This window comes from Colobus angolensis, unplaced genomic scaffold (assembly GCF_000951035.1).
Source record: "Colobus angolensis palliatus isolate OR3802 unplaced genomic scaffold, Cang.pa_1.0 Scaffold41, whole genome shotgun sequence".
In the NCBI taxonomy this organism is placed as follows: Eukaryota; Metazoa; Chordata; class Mammalia; order Primates; family Cercopithecidae; genus Colobus; species Colobus angolensis.
Genome location: NW_012117488.1, coordinates 7013267 through 7027953, shown reverse-complemented (window position 1 = coordinate 7027953; position 14687 = coordinate 7013267). Strand labels below are relative to the sequence as shown.

Genomic DNA, 14687 nt, shown 5'->3' with positions numbered 1-14687 from the left:
TGTTATAATAGTATAAGATTAGGAAAGGGAGGGAGAGAAGTACTATGAACTGGTACTTCTGGAGAGGTAGGTAGCGACTTGAGCTACAAGAGCCTTGCTTGCAAAGCTAAAGAGTTTAGTAGGTAATGGGAAGCAATCTGAAGTTTTTAACTGAGTGGCATGATTGGATTTTAGTTCTAGAAAAACAACTTAGGTGACAAGATGGAAAATAGACTTAGGGACTAAGAAAATGGCAATGGGATATAAATCAGAACTTAAAGTCAAGAAACTTCTCAGGATTGGACAGTGTGCTAGGTGCTTTACATGCATTATGCCATTTTAGAGATAAGGAAAGAGAAGTTAGAGAAATAACTTACCTAAAGTCATACATGTTATGGCCATGCCAGGACTTGAGCTCTTGTGTGTCTGACTAAAGTCCATGCTTTATAACACTGTACTAGAGTCATACTGAACTTTTCATTATGGATAAAAATGCTCCACACATTATTAGTATTCTGCCCCTTGTACATACCGTATTCTTTGCTTAAATTCCTCCTGCTCCCTTCTTTGCCACCAAACAGCTCGCAGTTCAAAACTTAGTTTCACAGTTATCACTCCCTTTTTTGTGACTCTATCATATTTTAAACATATATTTGCTGGAGTTCTCAGAACACTGAGGTCTACATTATTGTTTCTTTTTATGGGTGGGTAGGGAGAGTTGTAGTTTACTATTAGCTTTTACACATTTGGTACATCCAATTTTTATTCATTTTGCATTATATAGATCTTTTCTGTTTTTTGTTTTGTTTTGTTTTGTTTTTTGTTTGAGACAGGGTCTCTTTCCAGCCCAGGCTGGAGAGCAGTGGCACAATCTCAGCTCACTGCAGTGTCTGCTTCCTGGATTCAAGCTATTCTCCTGCCTCAGCCTCCCAAGTAGCTGGGATTACAAGTGCATGTCACCACACCTGACTAATTTTTGTATTTTTAGTAGAGACAGGGTTTTACCATGTTGGCCAGGCTGATCTTGAACTCCTGACCTCAAGTGATCTACCCACCTTGGCCTCCCAAAGTCCTGGAATTACAGACGTAAGCTGCCACATCCAGCCTCCGTTTGTTGTTCTTAAGTGACTATTTCAATGCCAGGTGGGTAATAAATTGTAGCAGCCAAACAAAAACCAGTATGGGCTCCAGGTCGCACAATATTGTGGCAAGTCTTTTTTGTTTGTTTGGTTGGTTGGTTTTTGTTTTTGTTTGAGACAGGATCTTGCTCTAATGCCCAGGTTGGAGAGTAGCAGTGTGATCATGGCTCACTGTAGCCTCGACCTTCCAGGATCAATACATCCTCCCACCCCAGTCTCCCAAGTAGCTGGGAACACAGGCATGCACCACCATGCCTGGCTAATTTATTTTTGTAGAGTTTTTTAAATTTTTGTAGAGATGTTGCTCAGGCTGGTCTTGAACTCCTGGGCTCGAGATATCCTCCGGCCCAGCCTCCCACAGTGCTGGGTTTACAGGCATGAGCCACCATGCCCAGCAACAACCCTTGTAAAATGACTTTCAAATATTAATTTGGCTCACTTATTCTTTTCTGAATTAAAAAAATTGATTTCTCCAAGGGAAAAAAATCTGCATTAATACTGCCAGGTTCATGGATCTTTTGTTTATATAGACCATGTAGAACATTAGTGTTAATATTTCAAGGATGGATTGTGTAGTTTTTCTATATTAAGAAATGCTGTTAAAATGAAGGGAGATTTTATCAATGAAAATGTATGTGAAATAAAAATGACATTTTATGTTCTGTATTTATACCAGCATTTTCCAGAGAAGGTTCCTCAGAGCACTGTTTCAAAAACTGCTTTGGCAAATTGTTTGTAAAGACAATTAAGGCCGAACGTGGTGGCTCATGCCTGTAATTTCAGCACTTTGGGAGGCCAAGGTGGGCATATTACCTGAGGTCAGGAGTTCAAGACGAGCCTTGCCAACCTGGTGAAACCCTGTCTATACTAAAAATACAAAAATTCGCTGGGCGTGGTGGCACATGCCTGTAATCCCAGCTACTTGGGAGGCTGAGACAGGAGAATCACTTGGACCTGGGAGGCAGAGGCTGCAGTGAACCGAGATTGCACCACTGCACTCCAGCCTGGGCGACAGAGCAAGTGTCTCTCTCAAAAAAAAAAAAAAAAAAAAGACAATTAAATTTCAGGAAACCCCCATCTTACCTACCCCCGCTTGAAGACTTAATTTACACAGAGACAGACAAACCCTTCAATCGGAGTGAATGTGTGTGTAGGGGATTGTGTTTCCTTTTCACATAAACTAATATTTCATGAAATTCACTTTGGAAACTGTTGACTTGTATCCCTATAGGAAAGTACATGGGGATTCTGAAATCTACGATAAGATTATAATGTATACATATAAAAACAAAAGTTTATTTTAGTATTTTCTTAACATTCTGAACTTTATTTGCCATGGATGACCATCAACATCAGCTGGGGGAAAAGCCACTGCGGAAAAAAGCCAGATTGCAAAAAATCAAATTAGAAATTCTGAGTTGCCAAGATCATTGGAAGATTCAAATAATGATTGCTTTGGCACCAAAAAAAGGTAATTAGTATAGATGCTGATTCCACATGCCATAATCTAAACAATAAGAAAAAGAGTAAGATATTCAGAGTACTGTTATAAAGACTTTTACTTAAAGATATGAGTGAAATTAGTGATATTTTAATTAAAATTATCTTGATTCAGATCTTTACTGTTTTTTTGCTAACATTCCTCTCCAAGATAATGAGGGATGATTCATAGCTTAAATTTATTTCTATTGTAATACTTTTATCATTGGGACAACTTGATGACAGAAAAATTTCTTTGTTTCCCTTCATTAGAACTAATTATCCTGCCTCTCTTAAGTTCTTGATTATACATAAACTAATCAATATGCTTGATTTTCACACTGGTATCATTTCATTCAAAATTGTAGTAGTTAGACAAGAGTTTTACAGTCTTTTGAAATTAAGATAAGGGTTTTTATAAACAGTTATTCACAAAAGAACAATAAGCAAATATGTTTATAAAATTTCTTTTTTTTTTTTTTTTTTTTTTTTTGAGACGGAGTCTTGCTCTGTCGCCCAGGCTGGAGTGCAGTGGCCGGATCTCAGCTCACTGCAAGCTCCGCCTCCCGGGTTTACGCCATTCTCCTGCCTCAGCCTCCCGAGTAGCTGGGACTACAGGCGCCCGCCACCTCGCCCGGCTAGTTTTTTTGTATTTTTTAGTAGAGACGGGGTTTCACCATGTTGGCCAGGATGGTCTCGATCTCCTGACCTCGTGATCCGCCCGTCTTGGCCTCCCAAAGTGCTGGGATTACAGGCTTGAGCCACCGCGCCCGGCCTCTAAAATTTCAAGTAATTTTATCTTGCTGTAGATATTGAACTAGAATTTAGTTATAATATAGTGAAATATAATTTTATTACTCATACTAAATTGTAGCTTTACATGGATTACTAATGAGTCTGAAAGAACATATGATAATGGTCTCAGGCTGACTTTGAAAATTTTCAATATTTGTGTTTACAGAACATCAAATAAAATACATAAAATATGAAAAGGTAATATTCATGGGATCATGTTTTAATGACTTTCAAACCTGTCATTTCCTTTAAGTCAGTGTCTTTGGGAAAATGAAGATGATACAGCTATCAGTAGAAGCCAGGACAATCAGGTACTATTTTAAATTTTTTGTTTAAATATGGTATTGCAACATTATAATATTTTTACTAAGATTAAACTGAATCTGCAGATTAAAATGTCTAAGTTTTCCAGGAACATACTTCTAATATTATCAATAGTAGTTCAATTTTTCTGTTTTTATAAATGAGGTAACAATATGCACAAATGAGAAGGGGGAAAAGTTATCCACCAATACCTTTTTGGATTATCTTCTCAAATTTTATTACTAGTTTTAAAGGTACGTCAAACTGCACTTAACTAGCAGCTCTCATAGCTAATTTGTAATTTAATGTATTAATACCTGTACTTGATTAACTTGTCTCTTTTGAACGGAATTATATAATGTGTTAAGAAGCAGTACAGTAGTAAATTGTTTATGTTATAGTTACTAGCTGTGTGATCTTGGGTATGTTACCTAATTTGAATTGCGCTGGGTTAAACGAGTTAGTGAACACTATTCACATCACCAGTTTATTCTCAAGAAATGATGGAAAGACTAGGAGAATTTTGCAGATATTTGCAGGATGAATTTAGGACAGTCTTAAGAATAACAATACTAATTTTAATAATAGCTATCAATGAGTATCAACTACCAGGCACTATTCTAAATATTTTACACATACTGACTCATTTAATCCCCATAAAGGAAACTCCATGAGATAGGTTATAGTTATCATTTCCGTTTTGCAGATGAGGAAACTGAGGCACAGAAAGGTTCCATGGCTTTCCCAGGTCATACATATATTTAGTAAGTACTAGAGCTGGGCTTAGATCCTAAATAGTGTAGAATGGCTTCAGAGTTCATAGTCTTAACCATTTTAATAACTACCTACCTAAATAATACTACTAATAACATAGCAACAACCAATTAGATAGCATTTATTGAGCCAATCACTGTTCTAAATGCTTTATGTATGTTAATTCATTTAATTCAACAACTATTTGTGGAGGTACTGTTATCCTTATTTTCAGATGAGAAAATTAAAACACAGAAAGTTACATTAATGTTTCCATGGTTATGTCTTTCATACTCATTGGACAACATTCCAACCATAGTTAATAAACCACAAACTTCAAATGAGTCTTTAATTCTGCCAACAAATATACTACATTTTCTTGGTCCATTACTATTCTTCTAGACACCTCTGTCATACTTTCTCCTCAAACAATCAAGACCTCCTTTCTCTTGCACTCTCAGTGATAATTTTTGTTAAATAGAGGTAATTTGAAGAGAACCACTAATCTCAAAATTTTATGTGCAGAATTAGGTTGGGGTTGTGGTTCAGCTGAGATCCTCAGATACCCACTTCCTACACCATTTGTTAAGACTTTATTTTTCCTATTGCATTATTCAAAACTCAGTTGACTCTGTAAGATCTAGGACAACTTCTAGCCTCCCTTTCTGCTCAATGATTTTTTTTTATCCTTATGCCAATACCACATTATCTTCATTACTGAGGCTTTATAGTAGTTATTGTTATCAGATAGCGTAAGATTTCCAAGTTAATTTTTTTTCAAGATCATTTTGGTGATTCTAGATTCTTTGTGTTTTCGTATAAATTTTAGAATCAGCTTGTCAATTTCTTACCACAAGACTACTGGAATTTTGAGTGAAATCACTGTGAATCTGTCAATCAATTTGGGAGGAAAACATATCCTAACTGTACTGAATCTTCTAATCTATGAACACAGTATATTTCTCTATTTATGTCACTAGTTTCTTTCAGTAGTGTCTGTGGTTTTAGTGTATTGCTCTTAGATCTTTTAATATTACATTTATTTTTAGGTATTTGGTATTTTTGAAGCTTCTATAGAATGGTATTTTATAATTTTTATTTTCTAATTGTTGCTAATTTATAGAAATGTAATTGATTTTTATACATTGAACTTGTCTATTGAGATTTTGCTAAATTCAATTAATTCTATCAGGTTTTTTTTGTAGATTCTTCAGAACTTTCTACATACATATTCATGTCATCTGTGAATAACAACAGTTTTACTCTTTCTTTCTGTTTTTGTCATGAATTAAGTGTTTTTTCCTCCAGCTTTCTGAGTGTGAGAAGCTGTAATGGCAATAACAATGATGGCTTCTTGCTTTCAGCGTAGTTCTGGTGATGGCCTCAGCAATGGTAACTTCACTAATGGAAACATCATTTTAGGAGACCAGACCTAGAACCTGCTCCTCGTGTTTCTGATACACTTGATTTCCTTTATTACATTTCTTCCTGCTTAAACCTGCACTGAAATGATTCAGTATTTGGTACAGAAAGTATGATATGGGCCAAAAACTTTTACAAATGAGAATCTCAGACTGATTATTGCAAAAGAACTGCAATATTTTGTTAATTTGTGCTAGTAGAAACTTAGAAAAATATTATTGGGAATAGATTCAGAGCAGGAATGAAAGAATATAACTTTAAATTGGCTCAAGTTTAATAATATGGATACACTTATCAGAGATTCTGGATTTAATGTGCTAGCTCCAGCAACTGTGAGTGGTAAAAAACATTTTGCTAAATTGAGTGAGGCTGACAGAAACCTGGACAATATGGTGGTTCATACTGAGTAAATTTAGAACGCCAGGAATTTCTTGTTAAAAAGTAGAGCAAGAAATCTAAAGACTTTGGGAAATAAAAATGTTAAGAGAAGATTTATATCCACTTACTTCTTTAACCAGACATTGGGGAAATATATTGGAAAGGCAACCCCAGAATTCTTTTAAAAAACCCCTTACAGTGGCTGTTTTGTGTCACATGAAATGAAGACAGGACTATACTTGATTTCTTTTTTTTTTTTGGAGACGGAGTCTCACTCTGTTGCCCAGGCTGGAGTGCAGTGATGCCATCTCAGCTCACTGTAACCTCCACCGCCCAGGTTAAAGAGATTCTCCTGCCTCAGCCTCCCGAGTAGCTGGGATTATAGGCACCTTCTACCGCACCCAGCTAATTTTTGTAGTTTTAGTAGAGACAGGGTTTCACCATCTTGGCCAGGGTGGTCTTGGACCCCTGACCTCATGATCCACCTGCATCGGCCTCCCAAAGTGCTGAAATGACAGGCATGACCCACCACGCCAGGCCTACTTGATTTCTTTAGAGATGACAGTATCCCTGATAGAAGCCAATTTACAGCATTTTACTATATAAGAGAAAACAGTACCAGAGTGATCATAAGGATGTATGATTAAGAAATCCTTGACAATAGTTAATTGCCAAGGTGTCCCTAAGACTAATCATGATGTTCCTGAGACTGAAGTGGATAAGCGTACCAGTAAGCTATTGATCTGTATAACCAAAAATTATTTTTAGTCTTCATAAATAGACATTTGCCTTGAATAACCACATGAATATTCACATCCTCTTATTAAATTACTAGACCTTAGCCAGTTTACATACCCAGAACTTATTGAGTGAAGGGGAGGCCAGGTATCCTTGAAGAAAAACCCTGTCACTCAGCCACAAGTATGGACTAAATTTCCTTATCTTCCTAAATTTCCTTTACCTTCCTTAAGGGGATGAGAGGTTGTTTACCCAGATGACTACAATGGGGAAAGGGAGGTACCCTTACTTTTCAGGATTCATGGCAATGGCTTTGATGTGATTCTGATCCTTAGGGACCTGAATAACTCTGTGTTCCACCAACAGGGTGGAGGTTTAGAGGGGTCAGATAATAAGTGAAGTTTTGGCTAAATCAGTATTCTGGTGTACTGAATGACTTTGCAAATTCTCCTTGTAGTCATTTCCTTAATTCATGAATGCACACTTTGAAGGACTTACTCAGCAAATGTCAGAATCCTCATAATGCCTCCCTGATGCTTGCAGCATGGGCAATAAGGAATGTTATAGTAGAGAGGGCCAAGTGAAATATGATGGAATGGCCTGTTCCCTACCAAAATAGTAAACCAAAACATTACCAACCTCCTGGAGGAACTGTGAGTTTTGTGCCATGATCAAAACTTGAAAATGGCAGAAAAGGTGATTCCTATTATAGCCACATTAAACTCACCTAGTTGGTCTGTGCAGAAGATTAATGGGCCTTAGTGTCAGGTGTAACAATTGTAGCTGCTACTCTTTACATCATCTCTTTATTAGAACAACTTATTACAGCCTGATGCTCCTATTATGCCATTCTTAATCTGGAAAATGCTTTTTTGTTCATCCCAATTAGCAGAGAAAACCAAAAGTAACAAATAGGAATAGCAGTAGACCTTCACTGTTTTGCCTAAGGGCTGTGTCAATTCTGGCTCCTTGTAATAATCTAGTTTATAGGCAACTTGACCATACCATGACCCCCTTGGACCTGATTAACAGGAAATACCAAATAATCTAGATACCTTAGGTAAGACATATGTTTCTTAGGGGGTAGGAGATAAGCTGCAAGAAAATTCAGGAGTCGATCAATTCAGAGAAATTTCTGTGAGCTCCATGGTCTGCGACATATTGAGGTATCCCCTTGCCCCAGCTACCACTGAGAATGAGAAAAAGTACTTTATGGACCTTTTTTGGAATTTGTAGAGAGATTTACTGCATTTGGATGTGCCGCTCTATTTTTTTTTTAAACCAAGAGAATCAGAAGCCTGCCAACCTTTGAGTGGAACCTAAACAAGAGAAGGCTTGTAAGTTGATCCCAGAGGGATTGCAAGCAATGCTGCCACTTGTGGGGTTTTTGGTTTTGGTTTTGTTTTGATACAGGGTCTCATTCTGTCGCCCAGGCTGGAATGCAGTGGAGCGCTCACAGCTCACTGCAGCCTTGACCTCCCAGACTCAATCCATCCTCCCACTTCAGCCTCCTGAGTAGCTGAGACTACAGGCACATGCCACCACACCCAGCTAATTTTTGTATTTTTTGTAGAGTTGGGGTTTCTCCTTGTTGCCCAGGCTGGTCTCCAACTCCTGGACTCAAGCAATCAGCCCTCCTCGGCCTCCCAAAGTGTTGGGATTACAGGCATGAGCCACTGCACCCAGCCCACTAGTGGTTTAATGTCTGTCCAGATTATCCAATGATGCTTGATGTATAGTAGATTGGAATACTGAATGGAGTCTGTACAAACCCTTGTAAGAGAATCACAGCTCTAAGCCCTTGGATTTGGGAGCAAAGGCATACCATCTTCAGCAAATGATTGTTATATTGTTGCTGGATACTTTTATTGTTTCCAAATTTTACCTATTATAAAGAGCACACACAAACAAGAGAGGAATATATACTTATGTATAGAATTGCTGGAAAATGCCTATCTGTAACTTAAATAATGCCAAAATATATTCCAAAATGATTATACAAATTTACACTGCCACTAGGAATCCAGGACATTTCCTGTTACTCTACATCCTCAATAATACATACTGTCTTCACATTTTAAAATGTTTTGCACTCTGGTGGATGCTTAATGCTATTTAACTGTGGTTTGAATTTTTTAATTTCCCTGGTTACCCTTATATTTTATGGATCCCATTTTGATAACCATTTTGTGGGGGGGATTACTTGTTTTAAGTATTTCTATTGGGTTGTCTGCCATTTATTTCTGGTTAGTAGAAGTTTTTAATATGCTCTAGAAGATAGTCCGTTAATGTTTATGTGTGTTGCAAGTATCTCCCTCTACTTTGTGGCTTGTCTATGATTTACCTTGCTGAATACATTAAGTATTCCATATTCTTAATTTTTCCACATTCTCTATGTCTTGGACTGAGAATGGTATGTTAGAATCTCCTTTTATTACTGTGTTACTATTTATGCTTATACCTCCTGTGGTTTCTGCTTTATGTGTTTCTATATATTACTTGGCACAAAGTTGTTCTTATGTGAATATTATTACTTTTGCATTATGAAGCATCTTTCTTCAGCTCATTTAATGCCTTTTTGGCCTGAATTCTTCCTTACTGCATATCAAAATACTCTGCTTTCTTTTTGTTTGCATTTATTTGATATTCTCCATTCTCAACTCCCCTCGTTTTTATCTGCCTTTCTGGGTCACTTTGTTTTAGATAAATCTCTTATGTATAGCCTAGAGTTGGGTTTTGCTTTGTAAGCTAGTCTGAAAGTCTTTTTTATTTAGTTAGATGAGTTATGTCCATTTATATAATTAATATGACATGTTTAGTCTCAGATTTGTCATTTTATTTTATATTTACTATGTGTCTTCTACTATTTATTTGTTTTTTTTTTTTTGTCCTGGTATTTAGAAAGATTTGTATTTTTGTTTTAATATTTACCTTTATAGTAATACACTTACGCTAGTATTTTTGGCCCCTCTTTTTTCCTTTTTTAAAAATTGATACTTCTGCTTTTGATGTGGTACCTCTAAAATTATGCTCTGACTCCTCCTTGTTATATTTGAGGCAATCAGAAAACTTGTTCTACTTTCACCTTTTTCCCTCCCTTTTCTTCTCGTTTATTTTCAGCTTGTGTTATTTCTACTTTGTCAAGCAATATAACATTTTTGTACTGTTCACTTAGTCCTATCCCCTCACTTTTGTTTTAGTCTCAGAACTATAATTAAATATGTTCAACACTTAACTGCCAATTATTTTGCAGAAGATTTTTCAGTGATTTCTTGGTTGGATGAAACTCAACCTATACTAGGAAAAGATCCTGAGCACAATATTCCCTTAGTTCTTGCACATTGAAAACTTTCTCTAAAGCAAGGATGGGCAGACTAAAGTCTGCATCATGCTTAGTAAGGCCTGTGAGCTAGGAATGTGTTTTATGTTTTTAAAGAGTTGAAAAAAAGAGGAATATATGACAGAAACCATATGTGGCCCATATTTATTTACATATTTACATATTACATAAATAAACATATTTATTTACTCTCTGGCCCTTTACAAAAAAAGTGTGCTAATGCCTGCTCTAGAGCCTTCATACTTTATTACTTGAAGGATAGCTTGAATGGCTATAAAATCCTTGGCTTATTTCCCTTGAGTTTCTTGTAAATGTTGCACTACTGATGTCTTGCTTTATATGTTACTATTTAGAAGTGTGATGCCAACTTGATTTTCTTTTCTTTGTAAACTGACTTGAGTATTTTTGCCTGGAAGGTCAGAGAATTCCTTTAATGTGTAATAGTTTTAGCAGGCTATATCTCAGTTGAGAATTGTAGGTCAGATTTTTCTAGGTACACAGTGGGCCCTTTCAATATGAAAATCAGAAATCAGACATTGTTTTATTTCAAGGATGTTTTCTAAAATTATAATTTAAATAGATCTGTTTCATTGTTTTGTTTTGTTTTGTTTTTCTTTCAGGGCAACAATTAGTCTTATCTTAGATCTTGTTTACCTTTATATCTGCCACTTTCATTCTGATCCATTTTACTCTTTTCATTATGTTTCACTTTCTTGGCTCCTTTTATTTCTATTCTGTGTTTTTCTTACTATATATTTGGTCATATATGTTCCATCTTGGACACCTGCTAATTAATTCATTTCTGAGACAATTTCTTTTTCTTTATTTCTTGAGTTTGGTCAATTTTCATTTCACACCTTCCTATTGTTTTCCATTTTTATTACAAATTTTAAAATTTCTGTTTTATAGTGTTCATTAATATCTGCAAATGCTTAGTTAATTATCTTTAATCTATGTTGGGAGCATTGTTAAGTTTTTCTCTGCTTCATGATTGTGTTTGTTTTGATTTACTGCTCAGTTTTGAGGTTTTCTTCACAAGTAACTGTGTGAGTGCTAGATTATTTTACAGATGTTCATGTTTATTTGCGTTGGATTTTTCCATTATCAGTAATAACAGGTGTTCTTACAGAGGAACAGGGAGTGAGTGGTGTTTTGGTGGCTTACTGTGTTTCTTAAATCAGGAGCACCCTCTTCTGTTACTGTAGTGAAATGCAGTTATTATTATTTTTTTAATTTTAATTTTAATTTTTTTGAGATGGAGTCTCACTCTCTTGCCTAGGCTAGAGTGCAATGGCACGATCTCAGCTCCCTGCAACCTCCAACTCCCAGGTTCAAGTGACTCTTCTGCCTCAGCCTCCCGAGTAGCTGGGATTACAGGCACCCACCACCATGCCCAGCTCATTTTTGTATTTTTGTAGAAATGGGGTTTCACCATATTGGCCAGGCTGGTCTCGAACTCCTGACCTCAGGTGATCCGCCTGCCTTGGCCTCCCTAGAAATGCAGCTATTTATGTTTCTTTTTTTTATGTAAATGGGGCCTTTTGGGGAAATGGGTGTGTTTTCTTTGGATTCTTTTCCACTAGCTTAGTTCAGTGGAGCTCTTGTCTTGGCTATTTTCTTATTTTTTCTTACCAAACTGGCTCCCAAGGACATATCTCCCTTCCAAAGCATTTTCTTCTCTCCCAGAAGCTATGTCTTCCCATGATTACTGCCTCTGATTCCCTGTGTTTTTCAAATCCTTTCTTTTGAATTCCTCATAGAATCTACCAGGTGTTTTTTGTTTTTTTGTTTTTTGGCCTATTTTTCCACTTCAGGTAGAGCCCTCTCTTTCCAGGCTAATTCGTGATTGGTATTTCCTATTATTTATGTACAGTGCTGACACATAGTCCACATCTGACTCTCTGCTCAGATGTGGGCTCCTGACCACACTCTGATCTAGTAGTCTTTATTTCCTCACTTATAGCTAAAGGATTCTGTGCCCAAGTTATGTTGTAGGCATAAATTTGGGTGGTTTTACTTGGCTTCTTTTTATGGTAGTTTGGAAGATTTGTGGAGCAATTCTAATATAGGTGGCTGCCATTATCCTGTGTGACCTCAACTCTACAACATAACAAAATAAATAAGCTAGAAAAATAATGCAGTACTCTGCCCTTTACCTATCGTTCCAAGACCCCCCGTGGATGCCTGAAAACACAGATAGAACTCAACCCTATATATACTATATATACTGTATTTTTCCTATACATATATACCTGTGACAAAGTTTAATTTATAAAGTAGGCACAGTAAACAATAACAAAAACAATAACTAATAATAAAATAGAACAATTATAACAATATACTATTATAAAAGTTACGTGACTGTGGTCTCTCTCTCTCTAAAAATATCTTATTGTACTGTACTGTGGGTAACTGAAAGCACAGAAAGTGAAACTACAGATAACGGGGACTAACTGTATGACAAACAAAATAGAAGTGAGAGCTTGATGAAGATAAAAGTGAAAACTAATGAGGTACAGAAGCATAACTGAAAACAATTCAAGATCAATAAAGTGATAGTGGGACAAACATCAACATGGTAAGACTTGAGGTAATTTATCAGAAAAGGGTAGATATTAGACTGTTCTCGCACTGCTATGAAAAAAAAAACAAAACCTGAGACTGGGTAATTTATAAAGAAAAGAGGTTTAATTGGCTCATGGTTCTGCAGGCTGTACAGGAAGCATGGCATCATCTGTTTCTGGGGAGGCCTCAGGGAGCTTTCAGTCATGGTGGAAGGCAAAGGGGGAGCAAGGCTAGAGCAGGAGGAAGGGGTGGGGGAGGTGCCACACACTTTGTAAATGATCAGATCTCACGAGAACAAGATCTCACGAGAACAAATTCACTATCAGGAGAACAGTATCAATGGGGAAATCTGCCCCCATGATACAATTACGTACCACCAGGCCCGACTTCCAACACTTGGGGATTATAATTCGACATGATATTTAGATGGATACACAGATCCAAATCATATCAGGTAGAAACACAAAAATTAGGAAAGATGGAGGCAATAGAAACACAAACACAGAGGAGATAAGATATATTAGAATAAAATGTAAAATTATCTGCTAAAATTTGACATGTGACAGAACTACCTATTTTCTAAGCAAATATAATCAAAATTGACTCAAGATGAAAACAGTATCAGTAGCCATCTTAGAAAATATTTAAAGTTATCATAACAGGTAAGTGAGACCAGAAATCTTGGAAGGAAATCATGTTTAGAAAGAAAAATAACAGATTTTTTTTTAAATTTTAAGTTTGAAGTACTTGTATATAATGTCCAAGTAATAGAATACAGAGACTGGAACATGGGAGAGAATCTGTAACTATAAATACAAAATTTGGAGTTCATCACCACTACATAAAAAGAATGCATTATCAAATACCAATGGGCAAGTGAAAAAAGAATGTGACAGTCCAGCCGATCTTACTCATTTCATGTTTGCTTACAGATAGGTGAAAAAGAGTACATCACCCTACCAGATCACCCTTCACTTCATTGTCAACCTGTTCTTTCTTCAAGAATAATTGATATCTCTTTATTACCAACTGAAAGTAAGTATAGTGCAATCATAAGTACAGATGATTCTGTGAGGTAAAGTAAATAATGTTAATGGGGAGTTATTGTTTAATGGGTATAGAGTTTCGGTTTGAGAAGATAAGTTCTGGAGATGGGGTGGTGGTGGTGATGGTTTCACAACAATGTGAATGTACTTAATGCAACTGAACTGTACATTTAAAAATAGTTTAAATGGTAAATTTTGTTATGTAATATGTTCTACTACAATAAAAAAGTTAAATTATAGGAATTTTATTTTTATTTTTATTTTTTTAGACAGAGTTTGACTGTGTTGCCCAGGCTAGGGTGCAGTGGCGCAATCTCGGCTCACTGCACCTTCCGCCTCCGGGTTCAAGCATTCTCCTGCCTTTGTCTCTGTGGTCACTGGGACTACAGGCGCCCACCACCACACCTGGCTAGGCTAATTTTTGTATTTTTAGTAGAGACGGGGTTTCGCCATGCTGGCCAGGGTGGTCTCAAACTCCTGGCCTCAAGTGATCCACCTGCCTTGGCCTCCCAAAATGCTGGGATTATAGGCATGAGCCACAGCACCTGGCCCAGGAATTTTATATTTATTACTACATATGTTTAGTCACCAACATTATTTCATTTTAAAATATATATTCTGGCCGAGCATGGTGGCTCATGCCTATAATCCCAGCACTTTGGGAGGCTGAGGTGGGTAGATCACAAGGTCAGGAGTTTGAGACCAGCCTGGCCAACATGGTGAAACCCCATCTCTACTAAAAATACAAAA

At 36.6% G+C, this 14687-nt stretch overlaps 1 protein-coding gene across 1 annotated transcript in view; it reads left to right on the top strand.

Annotated features, from left to right (window-relative positions):
* Nucleotides 1-14687, top strand: part of SPATA1 (spermatogenesis associated 1) — a gene marked incomplete at its 3' end in the record, with an annotated part of 52351 nt that overhangs the window by 29585 nt on the left and 8079 nt on the right. The window contains exons 7-9 of the mRNA XM_011956119.1: nt 2475-2589; nt 3646-3703; nt 13824-13926. Of these exons, the coding sequence (XP_011811509.1) occupies nt 2475-2589; nt 3646-3703; nt 13824-13926 (276 nt within the window). The remainder of the gene's footprint in view (nt 1-2474; nt 2590-3645; nt 3704-13823; nt 13927-14687) is intronic.